We start from the raw sequence: 22,312 nt of genomic DNA, 5'->3' as shown, positions 1-22,312 counted from the left end.
ATGCAAAGTAGATGCTCAATAAATACACGTCAATGTATAAAGTGAGGGCTTAAAAATCATTTTGATTTCTGGGTACCCTCCAGAATAAACTGGAGGGTAGCAAGAAAAGAGCATAAAGGAGCCAAATACAACAATCCATGCAAGAGGTAATAGGGCTTAGACCAGAGTGATGGCAGTTTTGGGGATGTATTCTAGAGGTAAGGCTAATGAGTTAGACAGATGAGGTAATCTGACAAATTAGATGTGGGAACAAGGGAGATAATGACTGTTTCTGATGTAAGCAATGGATGATGCTATTTACTCAGACAGAAAAGACCAGAGCAAATACACTGTGCATTGGAGAAGAAAAGGAGGCTGTGGAAACAAGCATTCTATTCTTGCTTCCTCTGTAGTGACTGCCACTGCTCAACTGATTATCTTAACATAGTGACAAAACAATTTACCCTTGACCAAAGTACTCACAGTACTTACATACATGTTAGAGAGCCACTCAAAAAAGCAGAACTTTGTTACTAAGTTGAAAAAAAGAGGCCGGGCATGGTGGCGGGCACCTGTAATCCCAACTACTTGGGAGGCTGAGGTGGGAGAACTGATTGAACCCGGGAGGTGGAGGTTACAGTGAGCTGAGATCGCGCCACTGCACTCCAGCCTGGGCAACAGAGTGAGACTCTTTCTCAAATAATAATAAAAAGATTGAAGAACTAAAAATAAAACAAAGTCCCAAACACCAGACTCCACCTAGGGGATCTCTTGGGGTGGTGGTTATGGTTAAAGGTCAACACTATTTCTAAAACTAAACTTAATCTCATGCTCCGTTCCTCTAGCAGTGAAACATAGCGGTTCAAATCACGGGATTGGGGAACCAGGCGGATCTGAGTTGAATCACAGCTCCACCACTTAGCCGTGTCACCTTAGTCGAGTTACTTGAATCTCTCTGGGTTGGTTCCTCGGCTGTACAACAAGGAATAATATTAACGGCCTCACTTCAAAGAGTTGTGAGGGTTAAAAGAATGTGTAAAGTGAAAGGCTAGGCATAATTCCTGGCACAGAACTTGATTAAGAGTTAGTGGCTATGGCAATGACTGTGGTCCTGCACACTTCATTCCCAAGAAGCAGCTCCAATTCATTTAAGCTAACAGTTTACACTCTAGACGTAAAGCCTGATAGGGTTCAAGTGTCCCTAACTCGCCACAAAAACTGACATTTCGGCTTTTTTTCCTTAAGATCCAGGGAGGCAGCTCAGGTGTAAGGGGATGAAAACTACGGAACCCCGAGGACACTTCAACTCTACGAAAAGTACCAAGGCACACGGTTTGGACGAAATGCCCCTCGCCTTGGCAAACTTTCCACACCTCACCCGGCGTGAGAGAAACAGCCTATTCCTAAGGAACGGAGCGCGCACTCCCGACCAGGCGCCCGTGCGCTCCCGAGTCCGTTATTGTGTCAACGCTGCCGGGTGTGACAGAAGCCTCCAGGCTCGGCATCCCCGAGGGAGTTGGCCGGAGGCTTCGCGCTTAGGACCCTGGTCTGGAGGCCCCGGGCGTTTCTGGAAACGGGAATTCCGGGCGAGGGGGCTGGGAGATGGAGGGAGTCCTGGACGAGGGGTGGGATTACCCGGCTGCCGCTGTCGCCTGGATGGTCTCCGCGGCCGTCCCGGGCATAGTCGGCGCGGGACTCCCCTCGGCTGCTGCCTCTGAAGCCGGCCGGGCCCGGCGGGAAGAGTCGTCGGCCCCGCGGTGGCGACGGGGAGCCGCGACGGGCCCGAGGCGGGGACGGGGAGACGCGACGACCCCGTGGCGGGGACGGCGAGGCGCGGCGGCCGCGGTGCCCTGAGGGCGAGCGGGGTCGGCGAGCCGGGGTCCGCGACGAGGAGCCGGAGGACGGAGGCGGCGGTGAGCTGCGGCGAGCCGGGCCTGAAGAGGAGCCAGAGCTGCGGCCGCTGCGCGGGCCGCCCCCGCCGTCGTCTTTAGGCCGGTGGGAAGAGACGGAGGAGCGAGCGCTGCTGCGGTACATGGTTCTCGCAGCGGCGGCCACGGCGACAGCTCTGACCCGGGGGCGCCCTAGACACAGGCCCTGAGCGCGCCGCCGGAGCTGCAGCCGCCGCCACCGCGGCCGCTGCGCGCTGCCTCAGCCGCGGGAGCAGCCCCCTCCCCTCGGCCCCGCGTCGCCCCGGGGGCCTGGCCGAGCGCGCCCCCGCGGCTGGCGGTTGGAGGGCGCGAGCACGCGTCCGACACACCCCCCCCGCCTCCGGGGTTCCCCGCTCCTCCACTCAGGGAGCGGCCGCAGGAACCAAGAAAAGTAGGGAGGAGCACAGACGCCGGTGCGAGGCTGGGCGAGGGGAGGGGAAGCGAAGCGCGCGCCCTGAGCTCTGCACGCCCCGCCTCCGAATCCTCAAGATGGCGGCCGCTGAGCCACCCACTTCCCCTCCCCCGGAGGCCACGTGACCCCCGGGGCCTCCGCGCGGGGTGGGTGGGGCGGAAGGGAGGGTTTCCCTGGAGAGGAACCTGGCTTTCCGGGATGGTCCAGGCCTCGGGATTTAGGGGATTGGAGACTGTGTGGAGGTGTTCGCTCTTTCCTGTTGCCCCTCAAGCCTCTTAATTTAGGGATGGACACGAAATGGTTGAAAACCATTGGTGAGAATATAAGCGGGCCTGAAAACGTTAGCTGTGTCGGAGGTTACGGACCCGGCAGGAGCGCCCACCCAAGTCCTGTCCCCCCTGCGGAAGCAGCACGACGCACATTAGTTTACTTTCCAGTTTGCCTAATTTCTGGAGGTTGAAATTGAGGACGGAAAGGTACAAGGTGGAGGTGGTGGACGAGAATCAAACCCAAAATAGACTTTGTCAAGCCTCTGAGCCCAAGCTAAGCCATCATATCCCCTGTGAGCTGCACGTATACATCCAGATGGCCTGAGGCAACTGAAGATCCACAAAAGAAGTGAAAATAGCCTTAACTGATGACATTCCACTATTATGATTTGCTCCTGCCCCACCCTGACAGGATATATTCTCCCCCTCGCCCTTAAGAAGATGCTTTGTAATATTCTCCCCACCCCCTTAAGAAGGTAATTTGTATGCCTATCCCAAACCTGTAAGAACTAATAATCCCACTGCCCTTTGCTGACTCCTTTTTCGGATTCAACCCGCCTGCACCCAGGTGAGATAAACAGCCTGGTTGTTCACATAAAGCCTGTTTGGTGAACTTTTCACACAGACACGCGTGACATTAGTAAGTTTTCGAGCTGTTTTCTGACTAAAGTACTTGTGGTCATGGTGGAGGTCCCTCACTACCAGGGGCCCACATCATGACAGACTGGAGGCCTGGCGAATTTTTGTAAGAGATTCAGGCATGCCCCCTCCCCTGGCGTAAGTCCAGAATTTTCCTAGATGCCAGTCTCAGGGCTCTGCATCCTAAATACAAAAGTGGGCCAGGCGCGAAGGGTCATGCCTATAATCCCACCATTTTGGGAGGCCGAGGCAGGAGGATTGCTTGAGCCTGGGAGTTCAATACCAGCCTGGGCAACGTAGAAGGACCCCCATTTCTAAAAAAAAAAAAAAAATTTGCCGGGTGTGGTGGCACGTTCCTGTACCCCAGCTGCTTGGCAGGTTGAGGCTGCAGTGACCTGTGATCATGCCACTGCACTCCAGCCTGGGTGACAGAGTGAGACCCTCTCTCAAAAAATACATCTCTCTCTCTCTATATATAAGTATATATATCTATTTCCATACGTTCTTATAATGGCATATACTCAGTAAAAATGTATAAAATGTTTACTAGTTGACTTTACTTTCACCCAGCTTCACGTTTTATATAATTTCTATAAAATAAGAAACCAATAACTTATTTTAATGGAAAAAATAATAAAAATATGCCAGAGGTGTATGCCCTGTCTTTATTAGAGTATATATGGATTTTGGTTACCCATACTTTTTGTAGGACTTAATAAATGTGAAGAAAATGTAAATCAGTGTGTATAGATAGTTGGAGTCAATAAATTTTAAATCATGTTTATTATATTCTGTATCAACTTTTCCTCCTCGACCCGTTTCTGATACTGAGTATTTTTATCAAAGGAGCTGGGGTGTTTCAAGACGGGGAGACATGGTGTATAATCAGAAAACTCTTCTGCTTCCCCTTCACACTTGCTGTATGCGTAGTTCTGTATCCTGCATGAAATCTCTTGCAGATCCTTTCACTTTTCAAGTATTTTTCAGTCATGAGAGTAGTCATATTGCAGTAGAAAATCTATAGCACAGAACAAAACTTTAAACTTTATTCAGGCTAAAGGTTCTCCCCTACTCCTGCTCTTACCTGCTTCATACTTGAAACTTGCTGTATTAAAAGTGGTATGGTAGGTTTCTCCACATCCCTGCCTTTGCTCCTCAAAGTTTGCTCCTCCTCTCCCACTGGCTAGCTGCTATTTCTGACCCCTTCCTCCCAAGAGGAGAAGGGATTGGAGGGAAAGAACACAGACTTTCCTGGTTAGTGCAGGATGCTGTTATCTTCCAAAATTGGTTCCCTATGGACAAGGAGGAATCACAAATGTTGGCTTTTTTCTCTTATGCACCTTTGTGGGCTTTTTTAGAACTCTCTTGCTGGGAGTTAGGCAGTGGTCCTCCTCTGGTTCACTGTCTATGACTCCCCTCCCCCCAGTCTTTGGCCTTCTGGAGGAGGCTCACCCCATGTGCAACTTACTCCCCTGGCAGGAGTCCCTTTCCTCTCTGGTTATCTCTCATGGGACAGATCCCTTTTAAATGACTCCAAGTTGGTTAACTTGTAGGTCCACTTGGCTCACAGGATAACTCATGCATCTTTGCGCCAGTGGCGAGGGCAATGCAGCTCACTCCCCATGGCACCCACCTTATTCACCATCCCAGCACAGTTAGCCAGCATCTTACTTTTGGGCTTCCCCCAGATAGGGGTTAAGACACTACCCCTGTGGATCTTCAAACTCCAGGAGACACAAGCTAAACATTCTAAGAGGTTCTAGTGGAAGCCTTCATCTCACTTGGCTTCAGGCAAAGGGAGAAACCCATCTCCCTCCCCAGAGTGGCAGGAGAGGAAATCCAGAGCCCACAGGTAACTCTCCAACACAATCCTCATTCTCTTATATAGACTGAGTATGGATGATTAGTAATGCTGGCAGACTAGTTCATATTCCATCATCACCCTTTAAGATGGGGGAATGGGAGTACCTGGCATCTGTTGTATTGCCTTCTGCTTTTGAGGCCTTTGCTGAAACTCCAGAGACAATAGGAAGAACCCAATTAACATACTGTCACTATTGTCTGTCATCAATTCAAGAAATTTTTATGAGATTTCTGATGAAGATGGTGAAATGTGTAAAGGCTTTCAAATACACACACACACACACCACCCCATAGCAGACATATAGCAATGACATATAAAACCTTAAAAGAGAAAAGTAAGGAGACCTAAGTGTCTCCCCCCACCCCCGGCCCCTACTCCAAATTCGTTTGTTAAAGCCCTAACCCCCAATGTGATGCTATTTGGAGAAGACTCCTTTGGGAGGTAATTAGGGTCAGATGAGGTCATGAAGGTAGGGCCCCCATGATGATAGTGTCTTTACAAAGAGAGAAAGAGACACCCATGCCCTCTCTCTGCTCTGCAAGCACACAGTGAGGAGGCAGTGTCTACAAACCGGGAAGAGAGCACTCACCAGGAACTAAATTGGCTAGCATCTTGGTCTTGGACATTCCAGCCTCTAGAGCTGTGAGAAATAAGCACCTGTTGTTGAAGCCACCCAGCCTTATGGTATTTTGTTACAGCAGCTCAAGACAGCTAATACACTCTGAAATGAGATAACCACCTCCCCATGGACCTCATAGGCTTTGAAATGAGTCTAGAATCAAGGGTAGCAGTTAGAGATTTGGCTCCTGTGAGATAATGGAGATGTAAGTGCTTCTCAGTAGGTAGAGGACCTGGGACAGATTTTCGGCTTAAAACCAAAGACATGACTGTCCCTACATGCAAGCTGAACGAAATTACTGCCAACCTTCTGCTTGGGGCTACAGTTTCATGGGAATGGCCATGTGGGTGGCAAAATAAAAATATTGATAGTCTTTAAACAAGAACTGAGCCTAGGCACTCCCTGCTCAGTGACTGGAATGGTAATATCCTAGTATTACCAATATTATCTATACACCAGTAATAACCAATTAGAAAATACGATTCTGAGGTCAGCCGCAGTGGCTCATGCCTGTTAATCCCAGCGCTCTGGGAGGCTGAAGCAGGCAGATCACCTGAGGTCAGGAGTTCGAGACCATCCTGGCCAACATGGTGAAACCCCATCTCTACAAAAATTAGCCGGGCGTGGTGGCAGGCGCCTGTAATCCCAACTACTCAGGAGGCTGAGGCAGGAGAATAGCTTGAACCCAGGAGGCAGAGTTTTCAGTGAGCTGAGATCGTACCACTACACTCCAGCCTGGGTGACAGAAGGAGACTCTATCAAAAAAAAAAAAAAGAAAAAAAAAGAAAGAGAAAGAGAATATGAGTCTGACCAGGCGTGATGACTCACGCCTATAATCCCAACATTGTGAGAGGCCGAGGCAGGTGGATCACCTGAGGTCAGGAGTTCAAGACCAACCTGGTCAACATAGTGAAACTCTGTCTCTACTAAAAATACAAAAATTAGCCGGGCATGGTAGTCCGGCTACCTTAGCACACCTGTAGTCCCAGCGACTCAGGAGGCTGAGGCAGGAGAATCACTTGAACCCAGGAGGAGGAGGTTACAGTGAGTCAAGATCATGCCACTGCACTCCAGCCTGGGTGACACAGTGAGACTCCATCTCAAAAAAAGAAAATAAAATATGATTTTTCTGCTGGACACAGTAGCAGGTACCTATAATCCCAGTTACTCAGGAGACTAAGGCAGGAGTTTTCACCTAAGCCCAGGAGCCCGAGGTTAGCCTGGACAACAAAGCAAGACCCTATCTCTGGAAAAGGAAAAAGAGAGAAAATATGATTTTCTCTTAAACATGGTGGATTCAATCATGCATGTATCACTATTACATCCATAACCTCCACTAATATGACAGTAAAGAGTTATGTCTTTTTTCGGCCAGGCGTGGTGGCTCACGCCTGTAGTCCCAGCACTTTGGGAGACTGAGGCGGGCGGATCACGAGGTCAGGAGATCGAGACCTTACTGGCTAACGTGGTGAAACCCATCTCTACTAAAAATACAAAAAGAAATTAGTCAGGTGTGGTGGTGGGCACCTGTAGACCCAGCTAGCTACTTGGGAGGCTGAGGCAGGAGAATGGTGTGAACCCAGGAGGCAGAGCTTGCAGTGAACCGAGATCCCGCCACTGCACTCCAGCCTGGGCAATGGAGCAAGACTCTGTCTCAAAAAAATAAAATAAAATAAAATAAAATAAAATAAAAGAGTTCTGTCTTTTTAAAGGTATAATCTCATGTGCAATCAGCAAGTGTAAGGGTGATAATTCCCCATGGGATGGTATTTCGATCAATGAAAGGCAGGAGCCAATAAATAATTTTCCCCACTTCTTCCCCTATCTCACTTATCCCAAGATGTCTTTGAGATAGTTTGTTTATTGCAAACACAGTCCCCAGATTGAACAATCAGTTTAATTTAGTGATGTCCAGGTCAATGAAAGATGCCTGTGTTGGCTGTAGTTCCTTCCCGGCTTCATTCCCCTTGTCCCTCACACCTGCTCCCTGGACTCCCTAGTAGTAAAGTCAGGCTCTAGTTTCTGGGGAACCCAGACTTAATGCAACTAATAAGAAAAAGATCAATATATTTGATTTCATTAAAATTAAGAATGCCTGGCCGGACACGGTGGCTCACGCCTGTAATCCTAGCACTTTGGGAGGCCGAGGTGGATGGATCACAAGGAGAGCCTGGCCAGCATGGCAAAACCCCATCTCTATTAAAAATACAAAAATTAGCCAGACGTGGTGGTGCCCACCTGTAATCCCAGCTACTCGGGAGGCTGAGGCAGGAGAATCATTGGAACTCAGGAGGCAGAGGTTGCAGTGAGCTGAGCTGAGATTGCACCACTGCACTCCAGCCCAGGTGACAGAGCAAGACTCTGTCTTAAAAAAAAAAAAAAAAAAAAAATTAAGAACATCTATTTATCAAAAGACACCATTAAAAGAATGGAGTGGGGAAAGAAAGACCCTCTATCAAAGTTGTATGCCACACATAAGAAGGACTCATAAAACAATATATAAGCAATAGCTTTAAAGTAATAAAAGACAGATACCCCAAGAGTACAAAATACTTGAGAAGTTACACTGTTGCCAGACACGGTGGCTCATGCCTGTAATCCCAGCACTTTGGGAGGCCTAGGTAAGTGGATCACTTGAGGTCAGGAGTTCGAGACCAGCCTGGTCAATGTGGCGAAACCCTGTCTCTACTAAAAATAGAAAAATTAGCTGGGCCTGGTAGTGTGTGCCTGTAGTCCCAGCTACTCAAGAGGCTGAGGCAGAAGAATCTCTTGAACCCAGGAGGCAGAGGTTGCAGTGAACTGAGATCGTGCCACTGCACTCCAGCCTGGGCAACAGCGTGAGACTCTATCTCAAAAAAAAAAAATAGCTTTGGCCGGGCACAGTGGCTCACGTCTGTAATCCCAGCATTTTGGGAGGCTGAGATGGGTGGATCACTTGAGGTCAGGAGTTCGAGACCAGCCTGACCAACATGGTGAAACCACATCTCTACTAAAAACTACCAAAAAATTGGCCAGGCGTGTTGGTGGGTGGCTGTAATCCCAGCTACTCAGGAGGCTAAGGCAGGAGAATCCCTTGAACCCGGGAGGTGGAGATTGCAGTGAGCCAAGATGGCACCACTGTACTCCAGTCTCAGCGACAAAACAAGACTCCATCTCAAAAAAAAAAAGAAGAAGTGCTCAAAAGAGGATATTCAAATGATTACTAAATATATGAAACCTCAATCGTGAAAATGTAAATTAAAACTGTAACAAAATAGCACTTCACAACATAATATACAGTGCAGATATTGGTGAGGATGTAGAACAAGGGACATTCTTCTACACTGTGTAAATCAGTGCCACCACTCTGGAAAACAGGTTGGCATTTCTACTAAAGTTGAAAATGACTACACAGTTCTGTTCCTAAGTATATATCCTACAGAAATGCATACAAGGTATACCAGCAGTTATGTACAAGAATGTTCACAGCAGCTTTCTCTGTAATTGCCAAATACCAGAAAAAGTCCACATATTCTTCAACAGTAAAATGAATAAATTTGGGGATGTTTATACAATGGCATACTATTCAGCATTGAAAATTAACAGACTGCTTCACTCAACAACATAAATGAATCTGAAAAACATAATGTTGAGTTAAAGAAAATAGATGCAAAACAATACATATTGCATAATTCCATTTACATACTGCTTTTTTTTGGCTTTTGTTCTGTTTTGAGACAGGGTCTCTCTCTGTCACCCACGCTGGAGTGATGTGGCCCAATCATGGTTCACTGCAGTCTCAAACTCTTTGACTCAAAGGATCCTCCTGCCTCAACCTCCAAGTAGATAGGACTACAGGCATGTGTTATCATGCTTGGATAATTTTTTTTCTTTCTTTCTTTTTTTTTTTTCGAGACATGGTTAACTATGTTGCCTAGACTGGTGTTGAACTCCTGGCCTCAAGCAGTCCTCCTGCCTCAGCCTCCCAAAGTGCTCAGATTACCACCATAATTGTCAAACTAAACTACAGTGAATAGGAGCACATTCTTAGTGGTAAACCACTATAAAGAAAATGAAGCTAAAAACCATAAAAATCAGTATGGTGGTCACCCTGAGGATGGAAGGGAGGGCATTGTAATTAGGCAGAACAATGGGAGGAGCTTCTAGGGTATTGAGATTATTCCATAAATTAATCTGGGTGGTTGTTTTTCCACAGATACTAGCTTTTTTTCAGTTAGCTGTACATTTATTTATTTATTTAGAGATGGAGTCTCGCTCTGTAGCTCAGGCTGGAGTGCAATGGCACGATCTCGGCTCACTGCAACCTCTGCCTGCTGGGTTCAAGTGATTCTCCTGCCTCACCCTCTCGAGTAGCTGGGATTACAGGCATCACCACCACACCTGGCTAATTTTTGTAGTTTTATTAGAGACAGGGTTTCAACATGTTGGCCAGGCTGGTCTTGAACTCCTGACCTCAGGTGATCCGCCCACCTTGGCCTCCCAAAGTGCTAGGATTGCAGGCGTGAGCCACCACAGCTGTTGTGTACGTTTATTTTTTTACACTTTTATGTATATATGTAATTTTCCACAATTAGAAGAGCTAGAGACAGAAGACAAACCTGTATCCTAAGAAACGTGAAGCTTGAATACACTATCTGTGTGCTAACAAGCAATTTGTTTCTCAGATATGCTAGTCAGCCTCCAAAATGGCCCCCAGTGATCCCTGTCTCTTGGTATTCACTCCCTGGTATTCTCCCATATTGTACAAGGGCTGGTCTGTGTGACCAACAGAATATGACAGATGTGATCATGTATCATGTCCAAGATTAGGTTATTAAAGCCATTGTGGCTTCCATTTTGAGCACACTTTCTCTCTCTGGGATCATATGCTTTTGGGGGAAAACACCTGCCATGTTGAGCAACCCTATGGAAAATCCCATGTAGTAAGAAACTGAGGTCTCCTGACAACAGAAGCAAGGAATTGAGGCCTCCAGCCAACAACCATGTGAGTGAGTCATCTCACAAGCAGATCCTCAAGTATATCAAGCCTTCAGATGACTGCGGCCCCAGCCACCATCTTGAGTGCATCTTCATGAGAGACCCTAAGCCAGGACCACCTAGCAAATCACTTCCATAGTCCTCATCCTCAGAAATTGTGAGATAAAAATGCTTGTTTTAGGCTGCCGACCTGGGAGTAATTTGCTATGCAGATAGCTAATACAAAACCCTAGAGAATAAAAATTGCTTTTGGTATAGCCCCTACCTTTATTCTATGAGGCACTAATAACCCTTTTTGACCTTGAATTTGGAGAAACCCTGAATGCAGGCAATTAATCCATATGTGGATGTTTTACATCCAAATGCTTTTTGTCTGGTCCCCCAGATCACTATGTTTCTATTTTATAACTAGTACATACTATATACTAATATATAGTATTATATTACTATAATAATAAGGTATTATAATCATAATACCATAATCACACAAAACACAAATGTACATCCTACCAGCTTATTAAAAAAACAAATAAATACTGGCTAGGCACAATGGCTCATGCCTTTAATCCCAACACTTTGGGATGCTGAGGCAGGAGGATCGCTTGAGCTCAGGAGTTCGAGACCAGCCTGGGCAATATAACAAAACTCCATCTCTACTAAACAACAACAACAACAAAATAGCGAGGTGTGGTGGTGCATGCCTGTAGTCATAGCTACTCAGGAGGCTGAGGCAGGAGGATCACTTGAGCCCAGGAGTTCAAGGTTGCAGCGAGATATGATAGCACCATTGCACTACAGCCTGGGCAACAGTGAGACCCTGTCTCAAAAAAATAATAACAAAATAAAAACAAATAAAACGAAATAAAAATAAACCTAACAACAATATTATTAATTATGATAATATTTTTATGTTTAAGCATTTTGATAGAAATGTTCAAGTGTTTTGAAGGAAAGGTCCTGGGTGATCTGAGACATGTATTAAGATCTGCCATGGTCAGAGAGATTAGGCGAGACTTCCCCGAGAAGCGATATTTGAGCTGAGATCTGAAAATAAGTAGGAGGTAGTAGAGCGTAAAGCCTGGTAGGCAGAGGGACACCTAACCTAGTACTTCCTAACAGTTACCCTTTTCACTGTCCTTGCCCTCTGTTCACACCAGCCACTCACCCAGTCCCCACCTGTTCTCACCCTAGGGTAGACAAGAATCATTTCTTGACATACCTATAAACATTACTGGTGTAAGGTTTAGAAAGCTCAGCTTTACACAAAGCCCTGTGGCGGGAGAATCCACGGTGATCTGGTTGGCCAGACAGAAGGCCAGTGTGACCAGAGGGCAGAAAGAAAGGAGAATAGTGAGAAATGAAGCTGAAGAGGTACGCAGAGGTTGACCACGTCCAGCATATTAAATATTATAAACATTAATCTGCGTTCATGCCTGTGTGCGCACTATACTTGACCAAACTGTTGAGCCCTGTTGGAATTTTTTTTTTAACAGGTTGTAGCTCACTGCAGCCTTAAACTCCTGGACTCAAGCAATCTTCCCACCTCAGCTTCCTGAGTAGTTGGGACTACAGGCATGCATCACCACACCCAGCTAATTTTTGTATTTTTTGTAGAGACAGAGTTTTGCCATGTTGCCCAGGCTGGTTATTTTTAAATTTTTATTTATTTATTTTTGAGACAGGATCTCACTCTGTTGCCTAGGCTGGAGTGCAGTGATGCAATCTCGGCTCACCGCAACCTCTGCCTCCTGGGTTCAAGCAATCCTCCCACCCTCAGCCTCCCAAGTAGCTGGGACTACAGGCATATGCCACCATGCCTGGCTAATTTTAAAATTTTGTACAGACAGGGCCTCCCTATATTGCCTGGGCTGGTGTCGAACTCCTGGGCTCTAGCCATCCGCCTGCTTCAGTCTCACAAAGTGCTAGGATTACAGGTGTGGGCCACCGAGCCTGGCCCAGGATGGTTATCCTTTAAGTCCAAGATTGATGGGATGCAACTGGCTCAGATGATGTGATTGCTGGTACACATATAAACAAACTCCACCTTTGTGTAGGAAACATTTGGCCAGAAGAGGGACAGTGAGTCCTCCAGAAAGACAGATGTGATGCTCAACTCACTCAAGAGTTCTCATCTAGAATTGTGGTCCATTGTTTGTAGATTGCCAGATAAAATATTGTATTTTTATTCACTAAATCTGGCAATCCTACCTGTTAGGATTTTGAAAACCCACTTTTCTGTCCAGGAAAATATTACTGACCTACTTGCTGTGCTGCCTGCTTGTGCTGACATCTGTATCCCTTAAATAAACTCAGTTGGATTGACTTAGTAGTGATTGCAGCTTCTTTTTCAACAGTACTAGCCTATTATTACAGAGGTTATATAAAAATTATTAATAAAATAAAAACGCAATAGATCAAAAAAGGAATCAGCTGGGCAAGGTGGGTCATGCCTATAATCTCAGCACTTTGGGAGGCCAAGATGTGAGGATCACTTGAGCCCAGGAGTTTGAGACCAGTCTGGGCAACACAGCAAGACTCCATCTGTACAAAAAATACAAAAATTAGCCAGAAGTGGTGGCTTGTATATGTGTAAACCAAATTAATTACTTTGGGGAGGCTCTAAAATTACTAGTGATTAGTTTCTCTTGTTTTGAAATAAACTTAGGCCTAGAGTATAACTTTACTTAGAATTAAGGGCCAGGTGTGGTAACTCACACCTATAATCCTAGGGCTATGAGAGGCCAAGGCAGAAGGATTGCTTGAGGCAAGGAGTTTGAGACCAGCCTGGGCAACATAGTGAAACCCTGTCTCTACAAAAATAAAAATAAAAAAAATTAGCCAGTCGTAGTTGCTCAGTCCTGCAGTCCCAGCCACTCGGGAGGATTGCTTGAGCCCAGGAGTTTGAGGCTGCAGTGAGCTGTGATTGTGCCACTGCACTTCAGCCTGGTGAACAGAGTGAAACTCTGTCTCTAAAAAATAAAAATAAATAAAGGAATGGGAGAAAAGATGAGATGAGAATGTACAGGGGATGATGACAACGTTTTGGAAGCCAGAAAACAGATGGTGTTAGGTAACTAACAGCAAAGCAGAAAAAGTTGAAATTTAGGCATGCAGGTGGGTAGCCCAGAAGGAGCCAAAATGGCTCATACACAGAACTCTGACCCTCTTAGATACCCCAGAGACCTTTGAAGGTGGCTTTGGGTGTGGTGCTGAAACGTAGAATTGGGCTGAAAGTTGGTACAAGGAGCAGTTGGATCCTTCAGTCTCTTCATCTAGCCCATGAAGCAGATGACGGCCCCTTCCCTCCCTTGGTGGAAGTACAGATTTCATGTTTAGTACTGTATCTGTACTATTACTCGCCAAAAGAAAAAAAAAGGCACTGAAATCTATCTGAATTGTTTAAAACCCTAATAATTGTAGCCGTCAGGCACTCTGTTAGGTTCTAGTCTATAAAGATGAATAAAACATGGTCCTTATCTTTGAGAAGCTCACAGGGTTTTTTTTAAATGTAGCTTTCAAGATACCCATAAAAACAAAAGCATATCATGAGGCATTGCATCCCTCTGTATAATGTCATAGACAGGAGTTCAGTATACGGAGACTTCTTTGAGGACTGGGTGGTCAAAGAAGGTTACACTCCTCTGTGTAAAAGTCACATTTTGATGTTCTGGTGATTCCCAAGGCAGTAAGGAGCCAATTTGGCTTGAATGCTGATTTTTAGAAGGGAATAGGCAAAGATATATTTGGAAAGGTAAGTTGGTATTAACCTGGTAAGAAACGTGGATTTCAGAGTCAGGTGTCTGGCTTTTTCTCTGTCATTGGAGGTTTTTGCATAAGATGACAGAATAAAGTGATCTACCCTTTCTGTGTTTTAGGAAGACGAAAATGGCAGGTGCTAAGAGAGAGAGGAAAGGGTAAGACAGGCTAGGACCCTGTATCAGTCAGGGTTTCCAGCTGCAAGCAAGAAAAATGAATCCTGGCTAACATAAGCAGAAAGTAAAGTGGTTGAAATTAAATTGTGCAGTTCACAGTATTGATGGGAAATCTATAAAGAACAAGGCTTAGAAAATCCCTCCTACTGCCTGTTATCCACATATATCCTTCTTCCCATACTTACTCTTGCAAAAAAAAAAAAAAAATTTCCTGTCCAGCACACTTTAGACATCCGTATACAAATGAAAATCACTTACTGCCTCCCTCAAAATAGCCTCAGATTTTAGCAGTCACTACATCCAGTTCCAAGCCCAGGGAGTCTTGTTGATGCCTATTCCTAGTTCTGCCCAGTCTTGTCTTGATATCTTTGTAGACTAGCTTGTAATGTTATCAATCACCAACACATCATTTATTTTTTTTGAGATGGAGTTTTGCTCTGTCACCCAGGCTGAAGTGTAGTGGCTCGATCTCAGCTCACTGCAACCTCTACCTCCCAGGTGGAAGCAACTCTCATGCCTCAGCCTCACGAGTAGCCGGGACTACAGGCATGCGCCACCACACTTGGCTAATTTATTGTTTTTTTTTTTTTTTTTTTTTAGTAGAAACGGGGTTTCACCATGTTGGTTAGGCTGGTCTCGAGTGCCTGACCTCAAGTGATCTGTCTGCCTTGGCTTCCAAAGTTCTGGAATTACAGGTATGAGCCACTGTGCCTGGCCAACACATCATTTATTGAAAAAAAAAAAATGAGAGAGAAAAAGGGAAATCAATTAAGATATATGAATATATTTAGGAAAAATCAGGGAAAGAAATACCGAAAGAGGCTACCATTCTCATTTCTACAACTAATCACAACACTGTGGGTATTTATGACGTCTGCCCTCTCTACTAGTTTCATGGTCTCTTTGCCTTTAGGCAGAACCTCAGCTGGTCAGTATATGACCCAAATCTCATTTCTGAGAGATCCAAACCTTTGGTGGTCCTGCCTATTCAAGGGGTTAAAGAAGTCTTTCATTAACTTTTAGTTCTGAACATGGTTTCATGAGCATGCACCCCAGGGGATCCCCTCTGTCCCATCAATATGCCTCTTGACCCCAGTGTGTAACTACAATTTTATTTCTTTACAAAAATCAGGATTCATGACTCAATACCATAGCTTCTTTTTTCCCCATTGATCTACTGCAGTGAGGAACCCAAAATGGCCAGTGGCCATCTCACCCTAAACTGTTGTTCCTGCTGGTGGAATATTTCTCACCAGCAGAGCTCAGAGTTGATGTAGTGGGGAGAATAATAGTTCCCAAAGATGTCCACATCTTAATCCTCAAAACCTGTGAATATGTTATATCACAAGAGGGAATTAAGGTTGCGGATGGAATTAAGGTTGCGAATGGAATTAAGGTTGCTAATTAGCTGGCCTGAAGATGGGAAAATGATCCTCTATTATCTAAGTGGGCCCAATGTAATCACCAGTGGTTACCTTCTAAAAGAAACAGGGAGGCAGGAGAGTCAGTATTGGAGCACTGCACCATGGGGAAGATTCAACCAGCCATTGCTGGCTTTGAAAAGGGGGCCATGAGCCAAGAAATGTGGGCAACCTCCAGAAGCTGAAAAAGCCAAGGGAACAGGCAAGATTTGTCACCTAGGGCCTCCAAAAGTAACACAGCCCTGTCCACACCTAAATTTTAGCCCAGTGAGACCCATTTTGGACTTCTGCACTCCAGAGCTGTAAGATAATAAATACATATTGTTTTTACCCTCCAAGTTTGTAGGAATTTGTTACAGATACAAGTGTATTTTTTTTTTTTCGTTTTGAGAAAGGGTCCCACTCTGTTGCCCGGGCTGGCATGATGATGGCTCACTGCAGCCTCAACCTCCCGGGCTCAAGTGATCCTCCCACCTCTCAGCCTCCCAAGTAGCTGGGACTACAGGTGTGTGCCACCATGCCCTGCTAATTTTTCATTCTTTTTGTTGGGACTGGGTTTGCCATGTTCCCCAGGCTTGTCTTGAACTCCTGAGCCCAAGAGATTCCCTTGCCTCAGCCTCCCAAAGTGCCGGGGTTACAGGTGTGAGCTACTATGCCCAGCCACAAATGTAATTGTAACAGGTACCACCTCACCTATATATCTCATCCCCACCCTTGTATTTTTGGGTGTGAGCGAAATGTTCCACATAGTTGGTCACTATTTCAGAGCTTATGTCACATTCTGTAGGATACCACTTTAATCTTTTTTTTTTCTTTCTTTCTTTGAGACAGAGTTTTGCTCTTGTCATCCAGGCTGGAGTGCAATGGTGCGATCACGGCTCACTGCAACCTCCACCTCCTGGGTTCAAGCAATTCTTCTGCCTCAGCCTCCTGAGTAGCTGGGATTACAGGCATGTGCCAACCACGCTCAGCTAATTTCATATCTTTTTTTTTTTTTTGAGACGGAGTCTCACTCTGTCGCCCAGGCTGGAGCGCAGTGGCGGGATCTCGGCTCACTGCAAGCTCCGCCCCCCGGGTTCACGCCATTCTCCTGCCTCAACCTCCCGTGTAGCTGGGACTACAGGCGCCCGCCACCATGCCCCGCTAATTTTTTTTTTTTTTTTTTTTTTTTTTTGTATTTTTAGTAGAGACAGGATTTCACCATGTTAGCCAGGATGGTCTCGATCTCCTGACCTCGTGATCCGCCCGTCTCGGCCTCCCAAAGTGCTGGGATAATAGGCGTGAGCCACCGCGCCCGGCCTAATTTTGTATTTTTAGTAGAGATGGGGTTTCACTATGTTGATCAGGCTGCTCTCAAACTCCTGACCTCAAGTGATCCACCTGCCTCGGCCTCCCAAAGTGCTGGGATTATAGGCATGAGCCACCGTACCTGGCTGATACCACTATAATCTTATGAGATGTTGTCTCCAGTTGGCCAAATAACTAAGACCTCAATAAGCCTATTCTATAAGACTAGCTGGAATATACAATAAAACTAAATAAGCAATCCCCGAAGAGTTGAATTGTGTATCCCAACTGTCTTTCTTCTTCCACTGTAAAAGTACTCCCTTGGCCAAAAGCATCATTGTGTGGGATGTCATGCTGAATGCCTTATAAGTCATTCAGGGGCCGGGCGCGGTGGCTCAAGCCTGTAATCCAGGCACTTTGGGAGGCCGAGACGGGCGGATCACAAGGTCAGGAGATCGAGACCATCCTGGCTAACATGGTGAAACCCCGTCTCTACTAAAAATACAAAAAACTAGCCGGGCGAGGTGGCGGGCGCCTGTAGTCCCAGCTACTTGGGAGGCTGAGGCAGGAGAATGGCGTAAACCTGGGAGGCGGAGCTTGCAGTGAGCTGAGATCCGGCCACTGCACTCCAGCCTGGGCGACAGAGCGAGACTCTGTCTCAAAAAAAAAAAAAAAAAATAAGTCATTCAGTAAGTTTCTGGATGGTGCTGGCAAAAATACAGTGAGTAGGAAAAATATAGAGAAATTTAAAGTAAGTTTCTTCTACAATGAAGATAAATTACTGCCCTGTCCATGAAGGAAGAGGTCCAAATTGGCAGTAGCCAGGTCAGTCTTAGTGTGAGAAAGTCCACGTCATTGAGCCTTTACACTCAACATGCATTGCCTCCGTCAGTGGTCCCATGGCCACTTTGTTCACAAGCTCATACAGCAAGCTTTGGTATAACTAGGGGAAAGGGCAGATACTATCCACAGAGCAGGTCATCTTATCTACCTGATTGTTGATACCCTCTTCTACTCACAAGGCATAAGTGTTCTCATTATGGTAGATTAGTTTTCTCAACATACATTTTAAACTCCTTAGACTGGTTTTCTCAACATACATTCTAAACTCCTTCATACCTTTCTATACTGAGAGTCTAGAAAGATAAAACCTGTATGTCTCAGATCCCATTACAGTTATGGTTCCAGATGTAATTGAGATTTTGCCAATCAGGTATGTTTCCATGAGACTTGAATGTGAAACCCAATTAACTGAGTGATGTGGAGAGAGAGGCAGGATATGAAGTATTCACTTTGCTGCTGTGAATCATGACAGAGGAAGTGTGGTTCTGTGGTTACCAGTGTGCTGATTTGCTGGTTTCCTGCAGTGGAAGCCATATGCTTACCCAAGCATAGCAGAATCAGTGAGATTCTGGGTGTGGGGAGTGCTCCTACAAGCTCCACCTAAAGCTTCTTCCTCTACCCCTTACAAATATTGTGTAAGCCACCTAATCCCTGGTAATAACACCCTTCTCCCTTAAATTAAGTAGAGTGGTATCTGTGGTCTGCAACTGAATCATGACAGATACTGTCACATTTGGGAACCATTTTAAGAAGTTCTTCCACATTGTACTTCTCCAACTTCGTTTTAATATAACTTCTAACTCCCTAATCGTCTAGCCAAACCATTAACCTCAGACTAAGAATCAGTGTAGATTCTTTTTTTTTTTTTTTTTTGAGACGGAGTCTCGCTCTGTCACCCAGGCTGGAGGGCAGTGGCACGATCTCGGCTCACTGCAAGCTCTGCCTCCCTGGTTCACGCAGCTGGTACTACAGGTGTGTGCCGCCACGCCTGACTAATTTTTTTGTGTGCGTATTTTTTAGTAGAGATGGGGTTTCACCATGCTAGGCAGGATGGTCTCGATCTCTTGACCTCATGATCCACCCGCCTAAGCCTCCAAAGTGCTGGGATTACAGGCATGAGTCATTGGGCCGGCCAAATCAGTGTAGACTCTTAACCTCTTTCTCCTTCTGGGAAAACTAGTCAGGTAGTTGTATTTCTTGAAGTCCTGACTATCCCCAGTGTCCTTCAGGGTCACCCTTGATTGGGGGCCACAGTATCACAGCAGCCCATTTCTTTCTAATGCCAGCACATCAGGTGAAGACAGCTACAAACTAATCATGACCTTATTCCATGCAGTCTGGTAACAAGACCCGTTTCCTTGGTTATAGTGGTAGATGAAATACCAATGCAGCAGAAGTAGTGGTGTGGGTGCTAGGAGCCATTTGTGTTTTCAGGATCTACTCTAGTCTCATTTTGTATATATCATTTCTACTTGGTAATGGATCCATGTCCTAGGTATGAACCAGCTTCATACCTAGGAAGACCAGATAATAACCAGTTCATGATCATGCTGTGATCATGCTGTGTCCATGGCGCAGCAGCAAGCTGAGAGCTGATTCTCAAAGAGAGAATATTTACCTGCCAAAAGGCATGCCCAGAGGGCCTCTGTTGTGATTCTCCTATCAGGATGTGCCACAGATGATAAAGTATCTCAGTCTGCCACTAACACTTTGAACATTATAAGGATCACAAAGACTAAGTTGCACTACAGACTGGACCAGCTGGAGAACCTCTTCTTCCTCTGAATCTCACTCAAATATGGCTTCATTTCAAGTGACCAGATAAGGAGGTCAGAGCAGTAACCCAAATATGATCAACGTTGTCTCTAAATTCACCTAAGTGATGTGACTCTTTTGGTTTAGGGGTAGGTAGCACAAGTAAAGCAACTTGTCCTTCATTTTGAAGGGAGCACCTGTATGTAAGATCACTAAACACCAAGAAATATCAGTGAAGTGAAAAGCCTTTGTACTTGAGCCTCCCTACCTTCTGGTATATATATTTCCTAAAGCATGTAAGATACTTGCTATTTTTTACTCCATATGCCCTATTAGTTTGATGTCATGAGTTCAGTGGACTAGCAAGATATCTTGTGGGATGGTAAGATGGTCAAGATCCCTATGTGCTAACTTGTGGCAGAGTCAGAAAGTTCGTGTAACCATGAGACAGTGTAGATTGATATGTGTTATATCTGTTGTTTTCTGCTATTAAGCCAAAGAAAAAGACTTCACTGGATTAATGTCTTCTTTTTTAATTGCATTTATTTATTTATTTATTTTACCTTCTTGCTCTGATCAATATCTTGTTTGTATTTCTTACTTTTCTCTCTCTTTCTCTTTCTTTCTCTTTCTTTTCTTTTTTTAAGAAATGGGGGCTGGGCGTGGTGGCTCATGCCTGTAATCCCAGCACTTTGGGAGGCCAAGGCAGGTGGATCACCTGAGGTCAGGAGTTCAAGACCAGCCTGGCCAATATGGTGAAATCCCATCTGTACTAAAAATACAAAAATTAGCTGGGCATGGTGGCAGGCACCTGTAATTCTAGCTACTTGGGAGGCTGAGGCAGGAGAATTGCTTGAACTTGGGAGGTGGAGGTTGCAGTGAGCTGAGATCGAGCCACTGCACTCCAGCCTGGGCAACAGAGTGAGACTCCATCTCAAAAAAGAGAGAGAGAGAGAGATGGGGTATTCTGTGTTACCCAGGCTGGTCTCAAACTCCTGGGCTCAAGTGATCCTCCCACCTCAGCCTCCCAAAATGCTGGGATTACAAGTGTGAGCCACCATGTGTGGCATCCCTTTCTTTTCACTAACACTCTCTCAAAATAGATGTAACCATTCTTCTGACTTCTAATATCCTTGATCAGTTTTTCTGATTCTTGAACTTCATACACCAACAGTGTATAAGCACTATACCTGCTCCGGATTTTTGCCAAATATTGGTATTGTCAGGTTTTCTTTTTAATGTAAGCCTTTCTAGTAGATGTAGTACTTACTGTTCTGTGTTTTCTTAGATTTAATTCTGTATTTGTCTGTTTGGTGTCCATTAATCATAGGGCCAAACTGCCAGCCAAAATTGTTTACATGAAAAGGGGACATGTAATCCAGCTTTCCACAAGCACACAAAAATCCTCCAACAAATCCTGACATAGAAAACTGTGTTTTCTTAGCAGATGTGATTGTATAGTTTTGTAACCTCACTACTATTATAAATGTAAATAATTCTCATGCTTTTTCACCTCTGGAGGGAGCTTCTTTCACAATTATTCTCATTCTTTGTCAGCAGTTTAAATGAGGCCAGACTTAATCTCTTTTTGAAAATAAAATACCTAGCAGAGTTAGGGTTCTTTATGTTTTCCATCGTGCCAATCATTCTCTTCTCATTTGAGGAGACAGTATGAATACTATAAGTATTCAGAAACATAGAAATACTGGGCCGGGTGCAGTGCCTCACGCCTGTAATCCCAGCACTTTGGGAGGCCAAGGTGGGTGGATCACCTGAGGTCAGGATTTCCAGACCAGCTTGACCAATATGGTGAAACCCTATCTCTACTAAAAATACAAAAAATTAGCCCGCATGGTGGTGCCCACCTGTAGTCCCAGCTTCTCGGGAGGCTGAGACAGGAGAATTGCTTGAACCCGGGAGCTGCAGGTTACAGTGAGCCGAGATCACGCCACTCCACTCCAACCTGGATAAGAGAGCGAGAATCTATCTCAAAAGAAAAGAAAAGAAAAAGAAACATAGAAATATTGATTAGCACACTATTATTAGGGCAATAAAAATAAATCAAATAATTAATCAGTAAGAAAAGTAATAAGAACAATAGGTTTATTTGCTGGGCACAGTGGCTCACACCTGTAATCCTAGCACTTTGGGAAGCCAAGATAGGTGGATCATTTGAAGCCAGGAGTTTGAGACCAGCCTGACCAACACAGTGAAACCCCATCTCTACTAAAAATACAAAAATTAGCCAGGCATGGTGGTGCCTGCCTGTAATCCCAGCTACTTAGGTGCCTGAGGCCCAAGAATCTCTTGAATCTGAGAGGCAGAGGTTGCAGTTAGCTGAGATTGCGCCACTACACTCCATCCTGGGTGACAGAGTGAGACCCTGT

The 22,312-nt window shown here is 45.3% G+C and overlaps 1 protein-coding gene and 1 long non-coding RNA gene across 11 annotated transcripts in view; both read right to left on the bottom strand.

Moving 5' to 3' along the window:
* LOC105489576 (zinc finger protein 318) overlaps nucleotides 1-2,366 on the bottom strand; it is a 62,317-nt gene extending 59,951 nt beyond the window's left edge. For 6 of the 7 annotated variants that reach the window (XR_011623703.1, XR_011623702.1, XR_011623701.1 and 3 more), the window contains exon 1: nucleotides 1,615-2,356. Coding sequence is in view for 2 of the 7 variants with exons in the window: in XM_071096995.1 (XP_070953096.1) it covers nucleotides 1,615-2,013 (399 nt within the window). In the remaining 5 variants the exon portion in view is untranslated. Of the gene's footprint in view, nucleotides 1-1,614 lie in introns of all 7 variants that reach the window. The other variant, XM_011754469.3, reaches the window with a different exon arrangement.
* Nucleotides 2,367-3,993: 1,627 nt separating this feature from the next.
* LOC105489570 (uncharacterized) overlaps nucleotides 3,994-22,312 on the bottom strand; it is a 62,070-nt gene continuing 43,751 nt past the window's right edge. For all 4 annotated transcript variants that reach the window (XR_011623710.1, XR_011623709.1, XR_011623711.1 and 1 more), the window contains 2 exons: nucleotides 21,791-21,908; nucleotides 3,994-4,245 (listed from right to left, as the gene is read on the bottom strand). This is a non-coding gene — a long non-coding RNA (uncharacterized lncRNA). The remainder of the gene's footprint in view (nucleotides 4,246-21,790; nucleotides 21,909-22,312) is intronic.

Source organism: Macaca nemestrina, chromosome 5 (genome assembly GCF_043159975.1).
Source record: "Macaca nemestrina isolate mMacNem1 chromosome 5, mMacNem.hap1, whole genome shotgun sequence".
NCBI classification, from domain to species: domain Eukaryota; kingdom Metazoa; phylum Chordata; class Mammalia; order Primates; family Cercopithecidae; genus Macaca; species Macaca nemestrina.
This window is presented reverse-complemented; position numbering and strand designations above follow the sequence as displayed.